The 22,654-nt window shown below is 47.1% G+C and overlaps 1 protein-coding gene across 2 annotated transcripts in view; it reads right to left on the reverse strand.

Annotated features, from left to right (window-relative positions):
• Nucleotides 1–22,654, reverse strand: part of POLE (DNA polymerase epsilon, catalytic subunit) — a 61,394-nt gene that overhangs the window by 31,396 nt on the left and 7,344 nt on the right. For both annotated transcript variants that reach the window (XM_070629398.1, XM_008536358.2), the window contains exons 5-24: nt 22,504–22,596; nt 22,071–22,225; nt 20,176–20,317; nt 19,966–20,046; nt 18,847–18,954; nt 18,395–18,505; nt 18,028–18,113; nt 17,609–17,728; nt 15,979–16,111; nt 15,775–15,888; nt 15,434–15,646; nt 15,047–15,154; nt 9,102–9,230; nt 8,923–9,025; nt 8,688–8,834; nt 8,112–8,257; nt 4,306–4,454; nt 3,084–3,176; nt 2,707–2,851; nt 163–320 (exon numbers count right to left, since the gene is read on the reverse strand). In XM_070629398.1, coding sequence (XP_070485499.1) covers nt 163–320; nt 2,707–2,851; nt 3,084–3,176; nt 4,306–4,454; nt 8,112–8,257; nt 8,688–8,834; nt 8,923–9,025; nt 9,102–9,230; nt 15,047–15,154; nt 15,434–15,646; nt 15,775–15,888; nt 15,979–16,111; nt 17,609–17,728; nt 18,028–18,113; nt 18,395–18,505; nt 18,847–18,954; nt 19,966–20,046; nt 20,176–20,317; nt 22,071–22,225; nt 22,504–22,596 — 2,534 coding nt within the window. The remainder of the gene's footprint in view (nt 1–162; nt 321–2,706; nt 2,852–3,083; nt 3,177–4,305; nt 4,455–8,111; nt 8,258–8,687; nt 8,835–8,922; nt 9,026–9,101; nt 9,231–15,046; nt 15,155–15,433; nt 15,647–15,774; nt 15,889–15,978; nt 16,112–17,608; nt 17,729–18,027; nt 18,114–18,394; nt 18,506–18,846; nt 18,955–19,965; nt 20,047–20,175; nt 20,318–22,070; nt 22,226–22,503; nt 22,597–22,654) is intronic.

Below are 22,654 nucleotides of genomic sequence, written 5' to 3' on the forward strand. Positions count from 1 at the left end.
GCTGGTGGCATCATTGTCGACAACAGCTTTCCAAATTGAATCAAAAAGGCCAAAACCAGAACTGAGGTCTGTTCCCATCCTGGCTCCTGGTCCATTTCCTGGACGAGTTGCTAAGTCTCATCCTTCTTCCCTTCCCAACCACAAAGGCTGTGGGACTCCTACCTCTTCTTCAGTTTCTTGCCTTCTTCCTTGGAGGCTGGAAGAATCATGGCAAGGTACGGTCCATCGACCTCAAAAAAGATGCTATTCTCTGAGCGGGTGACATAGGTGAGCGAGGAAGGCTCAGCCAGTTCCTGGTACTGATCATTGGTGAAACCTTCCTACAAAACAAGAACACGAAGAGCAGGCAGCCTCACTCATAACTGTCCAGACCTGGAAACAACCGGCTACCCTCCAAAGAGTGGATGGATCAGCAAACCGGGGCTCTTCTCTATACTGGACACCACTTGGCAAGAGAAAAGGATCAAGTTCTGACACAAGTCCAATGTGGATGAACCAAAGTGCATTCTGCTCAGCCCACGAGGTTACACACCATGTTTCCATGCATAGGACATTCTGGAAAAGGCAAAATTATCACCCAAAGATCAACGGGGCAGCCAGGGTTTGGGGTTGTGGAGATGGGCTGACAACAAAGGGGCAGCACTCAGGAATCTATGGGGTGATGGAGCTGTCCTGTGTTGCTCTGTGGTGGTGATCACATGACTCTACATGTGGGTCAAAACCCACAGAACTGCACTCTATCAAGAGAGAATTTTACTGTATGCAAATTAAAAAACATTCAGCCAGGATATCAAGCGACCCCAAAAGGGACTGCAGACTGGGACAAATGACTCAACTGCATTATTGACCTATGACAGAACCCCGCCAAAGGGCTGGAGAAGAAAGGCTGACTTAAGTGACTTTGGCAAACCGTGTTTTGACTAGAGAGCATAAGACTAAGGATAAAAACACCTGTATGAAAACACTGCACTGCAGCTGTAGATTTACTGCTCACAGTGGCACATTCTGAACTATTTTACACACACTAGGGTTGAACAAATAAGTACATATACTGAGAAAATTAGAGATAGGTTTCTCACTGCAGGAGAAAGAAGATACTAATAAAGAAAGGAACAGTATATATCAATACAGACCCATGTCATATACTTAAAATATAGGTACAGATAGAGAAATAAACATAGATGTGGGGGGGGCAGTATACATACACATATTTCCTGTCTCATCCACTGTGAGCAGCTGGAAGCAGTGACACCCCAGCAGCAATGAGCACACCAGCACCTGATTTTGGTTTCTAACACCATTCTCCAATATAAAAGGAGTGTGGGCTCCTTGGAGAAAAGGTTGATTCCAGGGTTGGAATAGGGAAAATATAAGATGCAGCACCTTGTAGTACCAGGAAGTAAGAAACTGCTCCCAAAAAACCCAAACCCAAACCACAAAATGGGGGCATGTCTCAAGAACATGTGGGCAAATGTGAAGCACTCAGTGTCCAAAGGGGAACAAGCTGAGCAACAAAACACACTGCAACAGCACTGGGTTACAACCCAATATCACAGACATCCATGAACCCATTCTGATGTCACAAACAACTAAGCACATGGGTAAGTGAAGGAATAAATGGGAGAGCAGCAGACAATCCTTCCTTACAGAAGGAGTCCAGTTAATAAATGTACAAGGAATGAGAGAAATAGGGAATCCCCATAGAGGGAAACCACCCAGAAAACACCAGTGATGACTGCTGCAGTGAGAGCTGCTGATGGTGCTGAGGGCAGCGGGCCAGAGCTTAGGGAGAAACGGGACACTTGCATAGTCTCAGAATATCTCCTCCACAGTATTTACTAATTACTGTGGTGGCTTTAATAAACGGCCAGACTCTGACACTCCTCCTTCTGGGATGGGAAGCTTAATTCCTCTCCTGGGATGTGGACTCACTGACTCACCCCATAACACGACAGTGGGGAAGCCGGCAGGCAGCAAGTGCATCCAGTGACCAGAAGTGCAGATCCTGACACCAGGCACTGACAGAATGCCAACACACGGCACGTCACCTCTGCGGCCCTCCTCCAAAAAACCCAAATAACCTCAGTATAATAACAAGAAATAACAGACGAATCCAAATCGAGGGGCAGTCAACAAAACACCTGACCAGCACTCACTGAAGTGTCCTGGTCACGAGAGACAGGAAAGACCGAGGGGCTGGCAGACTGAAGGGGACTAAGAAGACAGGACGACTACAGGCAGCGTGGGGTCCTAGAAACACTCAGAAATCCAAATAAAGACTGTAGTTTAGTTAGTGTTGTGCCAACAGGAATTTCTTAGTTCTGGTAAGTGTAGCATGGTTGATAGAAGATGTTAACATTAGGGGAAGTGGGCTGAAGGGTATATAGGAATTCTCTGTTCTATCTTTGTAATTTTTCTGTAAGTCTAAAACCATTTCAAAATAAAAAGTTAAAAGCAAGACAGTCTGGGTGCTATGCTGAAGGAGAATGCAGACTCACTCAAGTAACTTTTAAGCACAGCATTTTCTGTACAGATCCTCAGGCTAAAGAAAAACAATCTGAATGGTGGAGGAAAGGTGGTCTGAAATTAGGAAGTGGAGTGTGCCAGTCAGAGAGCCCGCAGTCCCCTTTCCCAAAGCCCCATCAGAGTGGTGGCACTAGGAAACCAGGCCCAGATGGTAGTCCCTCCCTGGAGACCCAGGCTCACCTTGACCATGATGTTTAACATGGCCCCAGGGTAGGAGATGGTCACCTTGGGCTTTTTCACACTGGTTGTCTTGACGACAAAGTTTTCAGGAAAACTGTTGGGCAGGACGCACCATATTCCATCTGTGTCCAGCTCTAAGGGCCTCCTTCAGAGAAACAGAGAAATAAGGCCACACGGATGCTGGACCATGGCCCCCATAGTGAGAATTCAGTGTCAAGTCCTGACAGCAGACAAGGCCCTTCCTGGCCATGAACCCATGAAACGAAACGCCCACCCATTTCCAACTCCATCTGTGCTAACCTGCTGCTTCCTACTCCCAGCGCCCCTGGCCTTCCCTACTAGGCCACGTCGCCCCAGTGGCTGACCAAAGCACTCACCCGATCTGCTCGATCAGCTCCCGTGCCTGGGTGATGATGTTGGCCCCCGTGAAGCAGACAATGCCGGCCATCTCCATGGAGTACCAGCGGGCCCTGTGAAGGACAGTTACAGCCTGGGGGTGAGCGGGGCTCTTTCCAGAGGGTCATGAGGTAGAGAGAGAGAAGGACGCCAAGAAGTGGACATCTGAAGCAGGGCAGGAGAACTAAGGTGGAATCTAGCACTGTGCTGAGGACACTTCTCTGTCCTTTCTTCAGGGTGCGAGGCTCAACTCAGGAAAGTTCTGGAAAGATGCAGCATGCTGCCACTGCAACAGCTTACGACCTCAGCCTTGGTAGGACTCAATATTAGCCCAGATGGTCACGTGTCCCCTGCGAGCCTTCTCCCACTCTGCCCAGCATCATCTCACACCTTCTCCATTCTCCCAAACCTGAGGCTCATCCTTCAACTTCTGGGGGAAAATATAACCCTGCAGACACCTTCAGCTTCCCACCAGGGCACCTGGCTCACTGTTCTCAAGCTAGAGGTGTCAGGTGACCCGAGGCCAGCCCTCCTGCCCCTGGATCTCTGCTCAGGTTCTATCTCTGCTCTCTGCCCCTCCTTCCCTGTCATTAAAAAGCAACAACAAATACACAAAGGACCCTCCCTCAAACCCAATCTCTGGCATCATCACCATGTTTCTCCTCCAAAGCCGCTCATGCTGACCCTCCTCATGTCCCCCACCCACAGTGGCCAGGCCTCACCTTCACTGACCTGCTCTCCCCGAGGCCCCCATCCACCATTGCATCCAATGGACAAACTCAGGTCCCACTTTGCCTCGTCTCCCTGCATCACCCAACACCAGAAACACTCTCCACCTTGGCTTTAAGACCTCCTACTCCTGGCTTTCTTGACTTCTCAGGCAGCTTTACATCCCTCATTAGTCACACGACGTTGCTTAGCAACTGCCTAGACCCTCTCCACATCCCCAAATGATGACATTCATTAAGTCATAAACAAGCCAGAAACTACCAAATCGCTGCCTTTGTGTTCAAACACATCCAGCAATACCGATCCCCTCGGCACCCCAGACCCTCTGAGTTAGCGTGGCCCTACTCTTCAACCTCCCACTCCAGCCCTGCTTGCTCCTATATTCCCTGGAGAAAGCCTGCAGTCCTGACTCTCCCTCTTGTCTATCCATTCACTCGACCCGCAGGCGTCCAGAGCCCCCAGGCAGCAGCGCACCCTTTGCGCATAACGTAGCCGTAGAAGGAGTTGAGGATGCACTTGTGCGCCAGCTGCAGGGAGTCGTACAGCACCTCCATGTTCCTGCAGCGCTTCACTTCGGCCGCGTCACCCACCTCCACGGCTGCTGAGAGCTTCTTTTTCCACACCTGAGAACCATACAAAGACTGATCACCTCCTAGATTCTCCCAGCTCACATTCTCCAGTCAACGGCCCAAGGTTTCAATCATTTGAAAATTTCAAATCCATAGAAAACTAGAAAACACAATACTGTGAAGACCGTACATGCTTTTCCCGGAGGAACCACTGTCGATGTTTTGCTACATTTCCTTTATTCCATTCTCTCTATTGGCACAACCCATTGAAAGTTGTAGATATCGTGACCCAACCCCCCTAAATACTTCAGCACACAATTTCCAGGAACAAGGACATTCTCCTTCATAACCACAATACCATCACTACACCCAAGAAACTTAATGTGGATACAATACCGACTTGTCCCTTATAGGGTCTACACAATCCCCAACCCAGGCGCCAGGCCAGAACGACAGCCTTCTCATGTGTAGGAGTCACCTTTAATCTAGAAGTGTCCCATGTGAGGCAGATGTCCTGAAAAGAGTTCTGAACACAGAGGAACATGTCCATGTCACATTTTTGTTTCTCGTAAGACCAAGGACTAGGAGAAAATACTGTTACAGCAACAACCCACTTGGACACCTCAGACTTGGGGCAACTTTACTCTCCTGGGCCAGAACCCAGGACCTGACAGCTGGCTGGAGAAGCAAATGAAATCCATGTCTGAAGACCAGCAACACAGGCTTTGCTCCACCAGGTCCAGGGGCTCCCAATCCGAGTCCCGTTATTCAGTTTACTCTCTTACTCACTGCACTCGACAAGATGAGTTACAGGGTTTCTCAAACAAGAGAACTCAGAAACCGCTGACAGGCAGAGGGCAAAGCTAACATCATTAGAGATGACATCTTAGGATAACAGGTTACTCATTAGCCATCATACGGACCAACTGCTTATCAGATTCCATTTCAAGCACTGGAAGACGGACACAGCAAAGTTAACAAAGGACCGTGTGCTATTCTGAATGGTTGCAATGGAACCTTCTCTTCACTGTGGTGGTGGTTACACTGCTGTGTGTGTTTGTCAAAACCCACAGAACTGCCCACCTGAGAGGGAGAGATTCACCCCATGTCAATTTTACCTCAATAAAGTGGACACAACCACTAGGGAGGGTGATGGATACTGGTGCTTGGGGGCATCTGAACTCACTCCTGCCTGAGCTGCATTTCTTTCCCCATTTGCCGAGTTAGATGCTGTCACAGTGGTTGAACATTTACATTCTCCTCCCATCTCAGAACATTTCACCTTCACTCCCCAGCTGCTGTATTCTCAGTACCTACAAGAGTGTCTGGCACGTAACAGGCACTCAACAAATGTCTCATATGAATGAAAGGCTCCAAAGAATTTTTTTATCAGACTGGAAGCCATCAGATCATGAACACCGGCCCTGGGGGGGTGCAGGACCCCAGTAACATCCGGTCCCAGCCATGGGGCACATGGTGACACTCAGCTCTCACATCCACAGACAGGCTGCACGCCCGGGATGCTGAGCCTCAGAGAAGAGGCCGAGGGACAGCTCTCCCATTGTGCTGGTGAGGGTCACTTTGGCAGATCAGCTCCCCCTGCTTCCCTGTGAGGAAGCGAGTCTTAAGCCAACAAGCACTGTAGGGTGGGCTTGGGACAATGCGTTGCCAGCTTCCGTGATGCAGCTGGCCATCCTGAGGCCACGGCATCCTAGGATGAGGAATCAGGCCTGCCTGTGTCTGCTTTAGGCAAATAAGAGCTACCCAGGAGGTCCCTGGCAAAAGCAACTGATAAAGAAATGCCAGAGAAGGCCATAAATATTTCAGCAAACTCCCCACCCAACATGAGAAGAAAATTTTTTTAAAGGTTTGGTATTTTAAAGAAAAACAAATTAAGATGTTTACTGATTGCCTACTATGTGCCAGGTACTGCATTAGACTCTGAAGGAGACAGTCACTACACTTTCAGTGCTTGTCTGATGAGGGAGATGGATGAACAAATAAGTTATTAAATTAAAATAAAGTGAGATGGTGTGGTAGTTCCTCAAAAGATTAAAAATACAGTTATTATATGATCCAACAATTTCACTTTTGGGTACATACCCAGAAGAATTGAAAGAAGGGACTTGAAGAGGTATTTGTTTAACCATGTTCACAGCAGCATTATGCACAAAAGCCAAAATGTGGAAGTAAGCCAAGTGTCCACGGATGAATGAACGGATAAACAAAATGTGGTATGTACATATGACAGGAATATCATTCAGCCTTAAAAAGGAAGGAAGTTCTGACACGTACTACCACATGGATGAACCTTGAGGACATTATGCTAAGTGAAATAAGCCAATCCCAAAAAGACAAATACCATATGATTCCATCTATTCCAGATTCCTAGAGGAGTCAAACTCATAGAGACAGAAAGTAGAATGAGGGATTATTGTTAAATGGGTGCAGACTTTCAGTTTTGCAAAATGAAGAGTTCTGGAGATGCATGGTGGTGATGGTTGCACAACAATGTGAATGTACTTAATGCCACTGAACCGTACACTTAAAAATATTAAGTGTTGTAAGGACCAGCTCTGTGGCCAAGTGGTTAAGTTCGCACGCTCCAGCTTTGGCAGCCCAGGGTTTCACCGGTTCGGATCCTGGGCGCGGACATGGCTCCGCTCATTGGGCCATGCTGAGGCGGCATCCCACATGCCACAACTAGAAGGACCCACAACTAAAAAAATATATATATATATATATACAACTATGTACTGGGGGACTTTGGGGAGAAAAAGGGAAAATAAAATCTTTTAAAAAAAATTAAGTGTTGTATTATGTATATTTTACAATAAAAAAACAACAGGGCCAGCCCCGTGGCCAACTGGTTAAGTTCACGCACTCCAGTTTCGGCAGCCCAGGGTTTTGCCGGTTTGGATCCTGGGTGCAAACATGGCACCGCTCACCAGGCCATGCTGAGGCAGTGTCCCACACGCCACAACTAGAAGGACCCACAACTAAAATAGACAACTATGTACTTGGGGGATTTGGGGAGAAAAAGCAAAAAAAGCCATAACCAAAAAAACCCAAATAATAATAATAGTAGTAATGATAACAAAGCATGATGATGATCAGGACACGGCAGAAAGCGAGGGGATCGAGCAGCAGGGACCTTACCAAGTCTAGCAGTGAAGGAAGGTCTCTCAGAAGAAATAACTCATTTGCTTAAATATAAAACTATTACCTGTAATATTACAACTGAGGTGTTGCAATGTATTTTCCCTGATCCAACTGGATGAAACATGTCAGTAAAAACATTCCCCCAACTCTCCCCAGTCAGAGGTCAGCAAACTAAAGGGCCACACGGTGAATACCACAGATGTGTGGGCCTCAGTTTCTGTCGCAGCTGCTTACCTCCCCGCTGCAGGAGAGCATAGCTCAGTTCCAACAAAACTTTATAAAAATGGCCAGCCCACCATAGTTTGCTGATCACTGCTCTAAAAATAATTACTCCAAAAGCAGTAATTCAGAATAGTCGCGAGGCCTCAGGCCCTTAATTCTTCAACGTTAAAAACAGCTGGAATTTATTGTCTGAATGCCTGTGCCAGCCCAGAGGTCAGGGAGCAATCCATCCCAGTTGTGGGAGCCACAACTATCCAGACAGCACCAGGCAACGATTCTCATCTCAGAAACTAGACTGTGTTCCAACCTCACAAAGGTCAGACTTACCTTGTGGAGACCTTTGAACTCATAGCGCCTGTCCCGGAAGGCACGCACTGTGTCCACATAGAAAGAATTCTCTCGCTGGCAGATGGTGGTCAGGCGCTCCTCCACCTTGGTCACATGGATCTTCTTGTATGCCTTCCGGCAGTAATCTGAGGCACAATGGAGAGTGGGAAGCACATGAGACTCCACACAGGAGACAACTGGGCCTCCCAGACAGGCCCAAGAAAGCTGGGATGCAATGAACGCCAACGAACGTGGCTTTCTAGGTTAACACAAAGGAGCAGAAAAGTCAGAAAGACATGCCGCTAGTTTATTAGATCGGAGAGAGGGCAGCCTCAGCATGAACGGGCCAAATATGCCAAGACCACAGCAGGAAGAGGTCAGTATCTGAACACTCACCAAAAGAGAGATGAAGAAAGGAAGTCTAACAGGAAGAACTAGTTTATAGTGATCTGATCTAGTTCAACAACTAGTTTAAAAGACCTCAGGCAGTGACGTACCAACACAGCCCAACAAAGGCCCAAAAGTAGGAGGAGATGCACTTTTTGGAAAGCTAAAACTAAGCCCTGGGCTGCTCACCTGCCAGCCTTCTCTTCTCATATTTAGCCTGCTCCTCGCGGGACAGCTCATGGAAGGCCCGGGCTGGGCCCTCTGGGGTCAAAGGAGGGAACTTCTCTGACTCCAGCTGGTGCTGGATCCGATGGTACTCGCTGCGACTGGCTGGCACTAGGAGGGGTAACAGGAGAAGAGTCTGTGATAGAGAACCACCCACCTGCTTCCCACTGAGCAGCCCTCACCCAGGGCCGACACTCACTGAACTCGCCCCTCCACTGCCAAGCCATCTTCCTCTGGCAGTTTGCTCCAGGCTTATTGAAGTCACAGGCAGCACACGTAGCCTCGTCCACCATGGCAGAGGGCTGTGGAGAGGATAGGGAAGAAGCAATTAGGGTTCAGACAGAAAGAGCTTGATTCTGATGTAGGAATGTGTCTCACCTGCAGGCGGTTCGTCAGGATGATGTTGGGGTACATGGCCCCCACATCCAAGTGGTAGATAAGGGGACATTCAATTCGGTTAGGAACATCTTTCAGTGAGGTGAGCTTGGTCTTAATCTGATCACACACCTACAGAAAAAGGGGAAAGAAGTGGAGGCTAGCAACCAAGATAAAAACTGGAGACTGCACGGAGTGACAAAGAAAACACTGAGGGTTCCAGATGGATGACAGTGGCCCCCAACATCAGGTGCTGGAGGTGGAGGAGGCTTGCAAGAAGGGGCAGAAGAAGGACAACATTGTGGGAAACTGCAGCCTCTACCCCAGCACTTTTGGGGCTGGGAGGAAATTGCCTAAGATTGTCTGTGGCCTCGCACAGCAAGGCCCATCTGCCAGAGAGTACGGGACCCAGCTGGAGTATCCACAGCCACCCTTCTCGGGTGCCCCTGTGGTACAGGCACACGACACATCATCTCTGTCCCAGCAAGCCCTGACCTGACAGATGAGAAGGCTCTAGAGGTTAGTGTGAGCTCAAGTATAGGCCCTCTTGGACCAAACACCACACTCTGAATAGCATGATTCTAGACTGTCTCTGGCACTACTTTATAAACCAACGAATCAGATTTCTTCTTTTTTCTAAAAATTTTTTTTAAAGATTGGCACCTGAGCTAAAAACTGTTGCCAATCTTTTTTTTTCCTGCTTTTTCTCCCCAAACCTCCCCAGTACATAGTTGCATATTTTAGTTGTGGGTCCTTCTAGTTGTGGCATGTGGGATGCCGCCTCAGCATGGCCTAATAAGTGGTGCCATGTCCGCACCTAGGATCTGAACCGGTGAAACCCTGTGCCAGAGAAGCAGAGCATGCGAACTTAACCACTCAGCCACAGGGCCAGCCCCTCAGATTTCTGTTTCCAGTCAAGGGTTGAGCTATTAGCCTAAAAACTCTCCTGATACCAAACACTAGAAATCCTGCATGAAATATGAAAACTATCCCTGTAAATGCAGAACTGAGCTTCTAAGTTATCCCCAGAGTGCAAACATGAAGAACGAACTCAAAACCAGAGCAGTGAGCTGACTCAGTGGGTGTCTGGCAGAGGCTGGGCCCTGTGTTAGGGTCCCCAGGAATTGATGACTCACAGTGAAAGGACACAGAGCTAAATCAGCAAAGGGAAAAGGTGCATCAGGTGAAGTCAGGATGAGCCTGGGATGAGCATGATTCTTCCAGCACCAGACTGTGACAACATCTGTCGCCCAGGGAAGCTCCTAGAGACCCCACACTCAGGGTTTTTACTGGGGGCTGGTCACGTAGGCACCTCAGCCTGCACCTACCAAAACTATGGACTCCCAGCAGGAGAGCAGGTGCTCAGCATAAAACACAATGTTTGCACAAGCACCACAGGTATGTGAGGCGTTCCTATCAGAGAAGGGTGAGAAACCTCCTGAAATCCAAGCTCCCAGACACCAGCCAAGGGCCAGCCCAGCACGCAGGCCTTTCTAAGGATGGCCGTCTCAGGCCTGCAGGAGCTCCTCTGCATATTTCTCATGACTCCTCAGGGAGAGGCAAACTATGCACAACAGGGAGATGAAATGCAGAGCCCCAAATAAAAGCAGGACTCTCAAAGGCTACCTCTGTAAAAGGATAAACTAGAACAAATCTACTCACCAAAATCACCACTCTTCTGAGCCCTGGGTGAAGAAAGTATCTTCCCTGAGCACTTGTGACCACAGGCCGGTCCCTCTAACAGGTCTGTAGTTTACATACTCTCCACTTGGCCTGGGAACCCTCGAGCCAAGGAACCACATAAGAAGTAACTCCAGGCCAGCATCACTTCTGTGAAACTAGGCAGAAACAACCCTAAAACTACCTGATGGCCCTGGACAGGCTGCACAGGACTTTCTGCTGAAGTAATCCAAAATTGCAGAGCATGGGAAGAAATACTCAACAAGACTGAGAGCACACACAGTAGGAAGAGACCCCTGCAAATTTCAGAGAATAAATCTCCTGGAGTAAACGCTAAAATGAGCGTAATTAAAAATACTAAAGACCAAACATCTAAAACACAGGAAGAGAAAGAATCCACTTAAAAAAAAATACATAAGTAAAGCACATTTGAAAACGAACCGACAGAGCTTTCAGAGACAAAAACATTGTCCTAAAAAACAAAAATAGTCACTGAAACCATATAAGGCTAAAGCTTAACAGGCTTCTGATGGTCATATATTTTTGTTCACTTCCCACAACACCCAGTTAAATCAAAACATTAGGTATGTATTTATTTGATAAGTTCATTTCATACAAAATGTAAACAACACCAAAATTTGAGAACTAATATATTTAGGAGTTATTCTAATAATATTTATTAGATAATTTAATACATTGGCATTCTTAGACAAATTGGCTAAAAAAATCCTTTAGATGTAGAGTTGGCAAACCTCTGTACAGGACCAAATAATAAATACTTTAGGTTTTGTGGCCATACACAGTCTGTCATATATTCTTTTCTACAACATTTAAAAAATGTAAAAGCCATTCTTCGCTTGCTGGCTCTACAAAAACAGGCTTCATGGGCTGTGATTTGCCAACTTCTGCTTTAGACATTTGAGAGTAGAGAAGACTGAAAAACACCTAAATAGATGCAAAAATTAGCCAGAACAAAAAAATTAACCAGGAAGGTAGCCACCTTTTTTTATGAAATACATTAAGTTTGGTAAAGTCATATTAGAAAATCACTTTAATGCAAAATTGCCCTTAGTATTAAAAAAATTCCATAAAACTCTCCAAAGTAGTCAAAATAAAACACATACCCAAAATTATAAGGAAAAAATGATTAAAAGAAATACTGTCTATCATATAGAATAGGAAATACCAGAAACATAGTATTTATTGTTTCTAACTGAATTTTAGGGAAATGAAGCATTAAGAGAACAATCACTCCATCCTTCTCTGCTTTAAGGCATGTTCTGACATGCTACTTGGGGAAGGAAGTTCAGAAGGTCCAAATAAGAAAGGAGGAAGGCTACGGTCAGCTAATCATTGACAAAGGAGCCAAGAACATACAATGGAGAAAGGAAAGCCTCTTCAATAAATGGTGCTGGGAAAACTGGACAGCCACATGCAAAAGAATGAAAGTAGACCATTATCTTTCGCCATACACAAAAATAGGCTCAAAACGGATCAAAGACTTGAAGTAAGACCTGAAACCATAAAAATTCTAGAAGAGGGAGCCAGCCCGGTGGTGCAGTGGTTAAGTTTGCACATTCTGCTTGGATGGCCCAGGATTCTCAGTCCGGATCCCTGGTGCAGACCTACGCACTGCTTGTCAAGTCATGCTGGAGCAGGCATCCCACATATAAGGTGGAGGAAGATGGGCAGGGACGTTAGCTCAGGGCTGGTCTTCCTCAGCAAAAAGAGGAGGATTGGTAGCAGATATTAGCTTAGGGCTAATCTTTCCCAAAAAAACTCACCAAACTTCTAGAAGAAAATATAGGCAGTACAGTCTTTGACATGGATCTTTCCAAATACCATGTCCACTCGGTCAAGGGAAGCAAAAGAAAAGATAAACAAGTGGGACTTCATCAGACTAAAGAGCTTCTGCAAGGCAAAGGAAACCAGGATCAAAACAAAAAGACAATCCACCAACTTGGAGAAAATATTTGCAAATTATATGTCTGACAAGGGATTAATCTCCAAAATATATAAAGAACTCACAGAACTGAACAACAAGAAAACAAACAACCCAATCAAAAAATGGGCAGAAGATATGAATAGACATTTCTCCAAAGAAGATATACAGATGGCCAATAGTCACATGAAAAGATGCTCAACATCACTAATCATCAGGGAAATGCAAATCAAAACTACACTAAGACACCACCTTATACCTGTTAGAATGGCTATAATCACCAAGACAAAAAGTAACATATGTTGGAGAGGTTGTAGAGAAAAGGGAACTCCGATACACTGCTGGTGGGAATGCAAATCAGTGCAGCCACTATAGGAAACAGCACGGAGATTTCTCAAAAAACTGAAAATAGAACTACCATATGACCCAGCTATCCCACTACTGGGTATTTATCCAAAGAACTTGAAATCAACAATACAAAGAGACCTATGCACCCCTCTGTTCACTGCAGCATTATTCACAATAGCCAAGACATGGAAGCAACCCAAGTGCCCATGAACTAATGATTGGATAAAGAAGATGTGTATATATACAATGAAATACCACTCAGCCATAAAAAAAGACAAAATAGTCCCATTTGCAACAACATGGATGGACCTTGAGCGAAATAAGTCAGATAGAGAAAGACAAACTCTGTATGATATCATTCATATGTGGAAGATAAACAGATGGACAAAGAGAACAGTTCAGTGGTTACCAGGGGGACAGGGGTTGGGAGGCAGGCACAGGGGGTAAAGGGGCATATTTATATGGTAACTGACAAATAAGAGCGTACAAGTGAAATTTCACAATGTTACAAACTATTAGGACCTCACAAAAAAAAAAAAAAAAAGAAGAGAGGAAGGCTGGGATGACTGAAAAGCTAAGTTCTGACGGGGGAACAACACCTGGACATGTCAGATGTTGCTGTGAGCCCCTAGCTGACACCTCCCACCAGCCATGCTCCACACCACTAACAGAATGATCACTCAGAACAGAAAGGTGAACCTGTGGCCCTTTTCCTAAAGATTCTGGGCTGCCCTTTAGAGAATACTTTCAGGGACTTTGGAAATAGCTAATAAGACATACTACCTGTCATCTGGAAAGAGTTCACTTCTGGATTCACTAAGTTGTCTGTAGCCCCCTGATTAGTATCAGTCTCACCCTCCTCACTCATTTCATTGTTTCTTAGACTTGAAAGTAGTATCTTTGTTCTTTTTAGGGAATTTGTTAACTCATATTTGCTCTTTAGCCTAGACTCTCTTCTCCCCAGGTTGGTTCATTAAGAGTATATGACAGCTGTAGCTGGCAACAGCTGCACAGCACTCCACAGTTTGCAGAGAATGTGCACATATTCTTGTTCGGATTTTGCCTCGTGAATCTGCTACAAGGTGTTTCTCTTTTTTCTTTTTTAAAGATTGGCACCTGAGCTAACAACTGTTGCCAATCTTCTTTTTTTTCTTCTTCTGCTCCCCAAAGCCCCCCGAGTACATAGCTGTACATTCTTGTTGTGAGTGCCTCTGGTTGTGCTATGTGGGACGCTGCCTCAGCATGGCCTGATAAGCAGTGCCATGTCTGCACCCAGGATCTGAACCAGAGAAACCTCGGGCCGCTGAAGAGGACTGCGTGAACTTAACCACTCGGCCACGGGGCTAGCCCCGATGTTTCTTGAAATCCATCCTAAAATTGGTAAAAACTCCAAACCACTAGAATCACTGAAAATGCTGTAGTATTGAGCAGTGCAAGACCTGAGGTGTGCCATGTTCAAAGGAACAGAACCAGCAAAGTGGGAGGTGCCTGGGGTCTCCAGTCATGGGACACACTTTGTAAATGGTGCTTTCTAACCATTACTTGATGGATTTTACAGTCACTAGATTCTACTCTGTAATTTGTAGAAATTTACTGTCACCATTTTTAAAGTCTCCTTAACAACAAAAAATAAATAAGAAGTCTCCAATGGCTCCTCACTGCCTACAAAATAAAGTCCAAGTGAACTGGGCATGAGATCCGTCGCCTGCCCTCTCCATCCCCATCAGCCTACCACGTTCCAAGAGCCAGCTCAGGAGCCCATTGCCTCCTCTGCGAAACTCTCTACTCACCAAGTTGGGTCATTCACCATGACCACGACACTGTCCTGTCCTGCCAGACCAGACGAGACCCTGTGTCTTCTGTCCCCATGCTCAAGCACCAGCACATAGTAAGCACATAATACACACTACTACAAGAAGCAGTCTATAAGGCAGGAAATGTGAACAGACCATTTCTCCCGCCTCCCCTTGACCGTTACCTCTTGAAAGTTGGTGACCTGCTCCACAGGCACCTTCTCCTCTTCCTCAATGGCGTGACGCAAGGTCTTCTCCACCCGCTGCAGCAGGAAGTCAAAGGCAGCCGGATTCTAGCACAAATGTTAGAGAGGACACAGGTGAGACAGGAAAATGCCCTTGTACCAACCAACCAACCGCAGGTGGGAGGCTGCAGAGAATGCTCCAGGAGGAGCCACGCACTCGCCCTGCAGTGCCCTCGACATGGGCAGGCCAGACAAAGGACGTCCAATGAGGGGCCCTTGAGGCGAGAAGGGAACAAAGGATCTACTTCAGCCCTTGTGGCTTTTGGGTCCCATCACAGCACTCAATGGGAAGAGGCCCAAGCCTTGGGAGAACTGGGAGGGGCGCACCATCCTGAACCGGCAGGGGATGTCACTGCGGAACACGCCCGACTCAAGGGCCTCCACGTGGCCGCCCACGTAGGTCTCGGCGTCCAACACGTGGCCGTCGTCTGTCAGCTTGTTGAACTCCTGCTCCTGCTTGTTGGGGAAGATGATGTTGGCGTGGAAGGCCTGCACCATCAGCAAGGCCTCGCATAGCGTCCCAGAGCCCTTCCGCAGCACCTACAGGGAAAAGCCAGGCTTTGAACCAAACACCAAAATCCCACAGCCACGTCTGCCTCAGCTGTGCAGGACCAGCCCCATCAGGTAGTGTGTTGAGAAACGTTTGAGGGACCAGGAGAGGCACTGACCTCATCAGGTTCCATGGGGATAATGGTGCACAGGGCGAATATAAAGGGGTGGACATACTTCATGTACAGGTAGTACGTGGCTACTGCGTCCGACACTGAGTATGTGGCCAGAGTCTGAGGAGAGAACACTTGAGTCAGGTCAACAACGCGCCCCGTTTTACCGCATCGGCACAGAAGATGAACGCAGCAAGGTAGTGCACATGCCTGGGGCTGCTCAGTGGCCATCCGGCACATGTCCTCAGGGTCCAGCTCCACAGGGTCGTAGCCCAGCTTGGCTTTGGCAGCTGCTTTGAGGTTATGGCTGCCCACGGGAAGGTAACTGTCCCTCTTCACCCACCTGGAAATGAGAATGAGAGCAAAGGCCAGAGGTGATTCCAAGATGAAGCCCAGGAACCCGTGGGAAAAGCAAAGCTGAACAAAACACAGGAAGATGCAGAGTCCTAACAGGTACCTCAAGGATCCCCACTGAGACCCTGCATGGTGCAGGCACCCCATGAAAACCTTTCACCCAGATCTAGTTAATTCCACAGATGTACCCTCAAAGACAAGGAGACACCAGAGCCAGCCCCGTGGCCTTCCCTCTCACCCTCAGAGAAATATAAACGCAAGCGTGCAGGAACCCACACCCTCCGGCCTCCCCCAGACTGCTCCACCACTTGTTCCATTGGTGTTGCTGGCCTCACCCTGCTCTCCCCTCAGGCCCAATATCAAACTCCCCTACTCTCCTTACACGGTCCTTTCAGCATGGAAACACTCAAGGTCACCCCATGACCCTCAACTCTATGCCCCTCTCCACTTCCTCCCTACCACTCACACCACTGTCTCCCTGAGACCTGTAGCTTCCTACTGGCCACGTCCAATTTCACCCTCCTCAACCTCCCTGCGCTATTGGCCATCCTCTCCCCCAGAAATGCCCCACTATGGCTTCCCTGGCCTCGCTGCCTCCCCTGAGGGGCCCCACCTCTCTCCTTTTACTCCTCTTCTTGAGTCCATCAGCTACCACAGTTCTTACAGCATCACTGTGCCTCATGGTCTCTGGACCATCCATGTGGATGGGGCTGCCAAGCCTGCTCCTACCTTGAACCTCAGCTCTGCCCTATCGCCCAGGAGCTCACCCCAAACCCTTAGAACAAGCATTCCCTGTGCCTCAGGCACCCCTCCCCATAAATCCTCAGATCCCCATTTCCAGCTCTCTCTTTACCCATTCACATTATGACTCAGCTTGCACCCTCCAACTCATGTGCCATAACACCAAGGCTAAAGAGAAAATGGATCAAGCTTTAAATGTGTCCATGGCTCTCCATGATGGCCAAGATAAAACCCCCCTCTTCACAGGACGAAGAAGGCCCATGAGACCTCCTTCCTCTGTAGTTTTCCCTTTGGGCACTCTGGGCTACCTCATATGGTTATCTTCAGCCTAGACACCTCAGCCTGTCTGTACAGCCTGCTTGTCCTTTGAGAGAGAGCCTGCCTGCTGCCTCCTAACCTCATGTGGAGAAGCTGAGTCCCCTCCAGGAGCTCCCAAAGCACCAGGACCTCACTCTACTGGGCCTTTCTTTCTGGCCTGGCTTACGCACCCCAAGGGCCGATGCTCAACATGTGTTTGTTGACTGAATGAATGATAAGCAAACGATGAAAGATAGCATGTCCCTAGATCTGGGCAGAGCTGGCAGCTGCTGTCCTCTCAAGGGACGGGAGCTGCTTCTCAGAGGCCATTTTCCTCCCTCGAGAGGGTGTGAAAGGACCAGCATGTGTGAGAGGGGAGCCTTGGATCTCCCTCACAGGAAGCCCTCAAGACACTATGACGAGCTGCTGGGTGAACCACAGGACCTACCTGAGACAGTCCATGTGGATGCACTGGGGTGCCTTATACTCCCCCTGGTTGTCCTTCTGGAATCCTATCTCCTGGTACATGCTCAGTCCATGGACCGCTGCTCTGGCCTCCACAAACGGCCTAGGGACAAGCACACAGGAGCAGCTGGTCTCTAATTCCTTCAAAGACAAGGAAGACTGCCGCTAGGGGACACTTGAGTAAACCCGGGAACTCCTCACATGGGTCTCTGCTCAAACAGACTGAGGACCCCACTTGTGCCACAAGCAGTGCTTCTCCCCCTCCCTCCCCATAAACACTTTTTCTTTCCATCTAAACTGCTTTAAGTGTACAGTTCAGTAGCGTTAAGTATATGCACACTATCGTGCAACATTCACTCTCAAACACTTTTTAGTTACTCACAAATTAGACAGTAGACTCACCAGTCAAAAAAGTCCCCATTGTAGGTGACCATAATGGTGGGTTTGGTCTCCTGAACATGTTCAAACCATCTTTGGATGAGATGAACCTGAATTCAACAAATCATAACAGTCAGATGGTTGCTTTTTCTCTTCCTCAAGCTATTTCCAAGTACCTCTCCCGAAGTCCAGGAAAAGCAACCTCACATCAGCCCTTTATTTCCACTCTCGACCCATGCCTCCACATGAACAAGGCTCACACGACTGACAACTGAGCCCAGTGAGCTACTGTTCTGATTAGATGAATGCCGAGGCCTTAAAAGGGTCAACATGCCTGTTCTTCCCATTTCATCCCAAATATCAGGCAATTTCCCAAGTGACACCTCTTTACCTCATCAGGTTCATTGAAGACACAAAAAGGCCCCTCATATTCCGGCTTGGGGGTGAACTCGAAATCTTCAATATCTTCTGAAACAATCTCCCTGTTGGTGATGAGGTAGCCCTGAGAAGTTCATTAGCAGTCAGTGTGAGTTAGACACAATGCTGAAGACACACCTCTCAACACTCAGCCCAGAAACCCTTACTACAAAAATCTCTGCAGCAACTTGAAGGTGCCCTAGGTTCCCAAGCAGACACACCACTTAAATCCCAAATGTCTCAGATTTCTATTGGAAGGCAGGAGCATTGCTGGATGACAAAATGGCTGCTTGTTTACTTTCTTGGCTTGCACTCACTCGTTACTTACCCAAAAAATACTAATTGTGGGGTGGACTCTGTTCTGGTTTGGGGATAAGACAAGGTCCCTGTTCCTAGGGAGCTTATATGCCAGAAGGCACTGCTCACCTGACCATCAATCATATAGGAAATCATCATAATCTGGTCAGTCTCAGCATCAGGAAACTTGAGGGGCAGTTTGGTTGTCTCAATGTCAAATGCCAAAACCACAGGGTCCTAGAGGGAGAAAATGTAGTGTTAAGTTGGCCACAAACCAAGCTAAGATCTGGAGACCTCAGTGGCCCTCTTGACACCCACTACCTCCACCTCTAATTGCCAAAAGCAAGAGTCAAGGTACCACGGGAAAAGGCTCCAAAAGAAGTGGGACAAGCATCCTGGGGTTGACAAACCTACATTAATACCATGATTCGCTGATGGTATGAAAATTAAAACAGATACGAGAAAAGGCTAGAGCAGTTGATCCTAGGACAAGCCTAGAATTACAAAACACCTGAGTCTCAAAGCTCTTTAAAATGCATTACCTCATTTTGACCTTTATGACAACCCTGACAGGAGACTGCTATAGAGCCGACATCATCATTTTAGGAATGAGAAAACGGAGTACAGACTTTCCCAAGATCACAAAGCTGTACCTGAACCAAGACCTTCCAGTCATGAACCCATTTTTCACCCTATCCCTTTGCTATCAACCACCCAAAATGGATGTCAGAGCTTTCCCTCAAACGTTCAGATCCTAGGGGATGGCCCAGTGGCGCACCAGTTAAGTTCGAATGTTCTGCTTCGGCAGCCTGGGGCTCGCCAGTTCAGATCCCAGGTGTGAACCTACACACCGCTTGTCAAGCCATGCTGTGGCAGGCATCCCACACATAAAGTAGAGGAAGAACGGCACAGATCTTAGCTCAGGGCCAGTCTTCCTCAGCAAAAAGAGGAGGATTGGTGGCAGATGTTAGCTCAGGGCTAATCTTCCTCAAAAAAAAAAAAAAACAGTTCAGATTCAGCCTAGCTCAAATACCGATGTCATGTGGTGATGCACAGATGCAAATTGAAATCATACTCTCAGATCAGAAACTGATGAAAAAACTGATTACTCCATAATTCTTTTAAGGAAGTATTTGAGGAAAGAGAAGCAAACAGATGTTTGAATCAAATTCACCTTTCAGCAGTGAATTACATCACTCCAGAAACAAGTGGAAAATTCAGGATGGAGGAAACGCAAGCAGTACTTACAGGTCGTTCAACAAGGTCATCTCGGCGGGCAATTTCCACTGGAAAGGCATTTCCTCGGTATCTGACGTTGTACCAATGAGCCTGCAGGACACACAGTACAATAACTAAAGAGCTCAACTTCTGTCCAAGGCAGTCTGTTTTTCTACTGATTTATCCTTCAGTATCACCTCCTGGCTGTTAGAAATCGCCCATAAACAAGGGTCCACTTACCACATGGATCTTCAAGTCAATGGAGAGGCGGATGTGGTACGGCACATCGTACTCTCGCATGTCCACAATATTGTCCAACTGGTCAGCCATCTTCTTCGAGGTTTCTTCCTCATCAATAATCACACTGCCCCCTTGCAGAACACTGCAAAATAAAGAGAGAAAGCAGCTTCTCAAGTACACTCTGCTCAGGCTGGAGGAGAGGAAGACTCGAGTTCACACAGAGTAAACACATAAAGGTAAATCAAGGTGGCCAAGATGACCAGGACAGGCCCTTCTTAAGGAATGACCTTGGATGACCCCCTGCTAGCCAAGCAGCTGACACAAGGAAATTCAGCATACACTTAGGACATGTGCATTTTCTAGGACGCAAGTTACACTCCAATTAAAAGAAGAAAGGAAACACTCTCTGTGACTTGGGAGGCACATCTACAAATGTGATCCATCATTGCTGAGCTTGTTTCTTCATCAAGAAGACGAAGATGATGGGGTTGGCCCCGTGGCCGAGTGGTTAAGTTCGTGCGCTCCACAGCAGGCGGCCCAGTGTTTCGTTGGTTCGAATCCTGGGCACGGACGTGGCACTGCTCATCAAACCATGCTGAGGCAGCGTCCCACATACCACAACTAGAAGGACCCACAACGAAAAATATACAACTATGTACCGGGGGGCTTTGGGGAGAAAAAGGAAAAAAAAATAAGAAAAAAAAAAAAGAAGACGAAGATGAGGGGCTGGCCCAGTGGCAGAGTGTTAAGTTCACGCGCTCCGCTTTGGCAGCCCAGGGTTCGCCAGTTTGGATCCCAGGTGTGGACCTACACACTGCTTATTGAGCCATGCTGTGGCAGGCGTCCCACATATAAAGTAGAGGAAGATGGGCACAAATGTTAGCTCAGGGCCAATCTTCCTCAGCAAAAAGAGGAGGATTGGGGGTGGATGTTAGCTCAGGGCTAATCTTCCTCAAAAAAAAAAGAAAGAAAGAAAGAAAACAAGGATGGTATCAACAGGCCTACCAGCAGGAGTGTCATGAAGTACCAGGCACAAAACTCTCGGCACAGTGAAGTGACTGGTAAACTATTTCTGTATCATAGTTATTCTTATCATACCCAAGTGGGAAATCACCGTCACTAGAATATTCACTCAAAATTAGCCCAATAAGCTTCCAAATACTGAATGGACTGTTAAAGGGAAAAAAGGACAATGAGGTTTAGGGAATGCTCAGGACCCTGGAGACTCAATCTCTGGTTATACCTTGCAATATATTCTGAAAAGTAATTTATGGGCCATGGATGGGAGGGAGGTGTGTGTGCAGAAATGTTAAGGATCACAAATTGATCTTTTGTCAGAGAATATGATAGTTCTTCTGAAGTCATCATAACTTTTAATTAGCCAAGACTCTCTCTTCTTAATCTCTTACTGTTTCCTACTAGTGTTGATGTCTAAATGTTTGATGAACAGTGTTTGGTGTCCTATATTTAAATTCCTCTGTATAAAACCCAAAGTTCTCTGGAGAAGATGTGCTATGTAAATCTAGGCATTTAATAAAATTAGTAGACAGTTTAATGCTTGCCGTAAAGCATGAAAACAGACTGTGTTAAGGTAGTGGGATCAGGAATCTAAAATGTCTTTACTGTGCCAGAAACTCAATTTGGAGCCACAAACCTATCCCCTCCATAAGAGAAGAGGGACAGCGAAAATATAAAACACAGACTGGGAAGCCACCATTTATTTAACACAAATGGAGCATATGAGAAATTCTACCTAATTGCTCAAAAGTATTTCCACGTCTAACAGAGCCGATCATTAAGGCGACTTTATTGATGAGTTTCCTGCCTCCTATCGATCTTGTCAACTTAGGAAAGGTGTGCGGCAGCCCTGCTCTGCTTATAAGAACGAAGCTGACCTGGAGAGCATGGCTGTATAAGCGTCGCTGGCACGGCCCTGCTCCCGGTTCTTCTTCACGGCCGGGGAGATCTCCTTCCTCACTCTGACAAGGTCCTCCACGGTGTTGAAGGACAGCTTAATGTAATTTCGCTTCAAACCCACCAAGTGATTTGGCTACAGTGAAGACATTGTGCTCATGAGTTCAAGAGAAAAAGCACTTTATTGGGAAATAAAGGGAGAGTGACTCAAAGGTAAATACGCAAGTCAGTCAGAACTCCAAAAGCACCTTGCCCATCACTGTGTGTTCTCTAAGAGCACATACAGACAGTCCCAAAGCCCCAGCATCTGTACCACCCAATACCCACAGTGCTGAACTTGGCCTCTTCTCAGCTTACCCCATGGGCAGGGTGGACTCAGCCTCAATCACCCTGGAAGGTCCAGGTGATACTCACCAAGTCCAGATCCTCTTTGGGGACAGTCTCTACTTTAGCAATTTTACCCTGAAACTTCTTGGAGAGAAAAGATGAAACTTCTCGCTCACAACCCTAGATCAGAATCAGAATGAAAGGACTTTACATCAGTAAAATCCATTTCCTTCCTTGC

This window comes from Equus przewalskii, chromosome 7 (assembly GCF_037783145.1).
Source record: "Equus przewalskii isolate Varuska chromosome 7, EquPr2, whole genome shotgun sequence".
Lineage (NCBI taxonomy): Eukaryota > Metazoa > Chordata > Mammalia > Perissodactyla > Equidae > Equus > Equus przewalskii.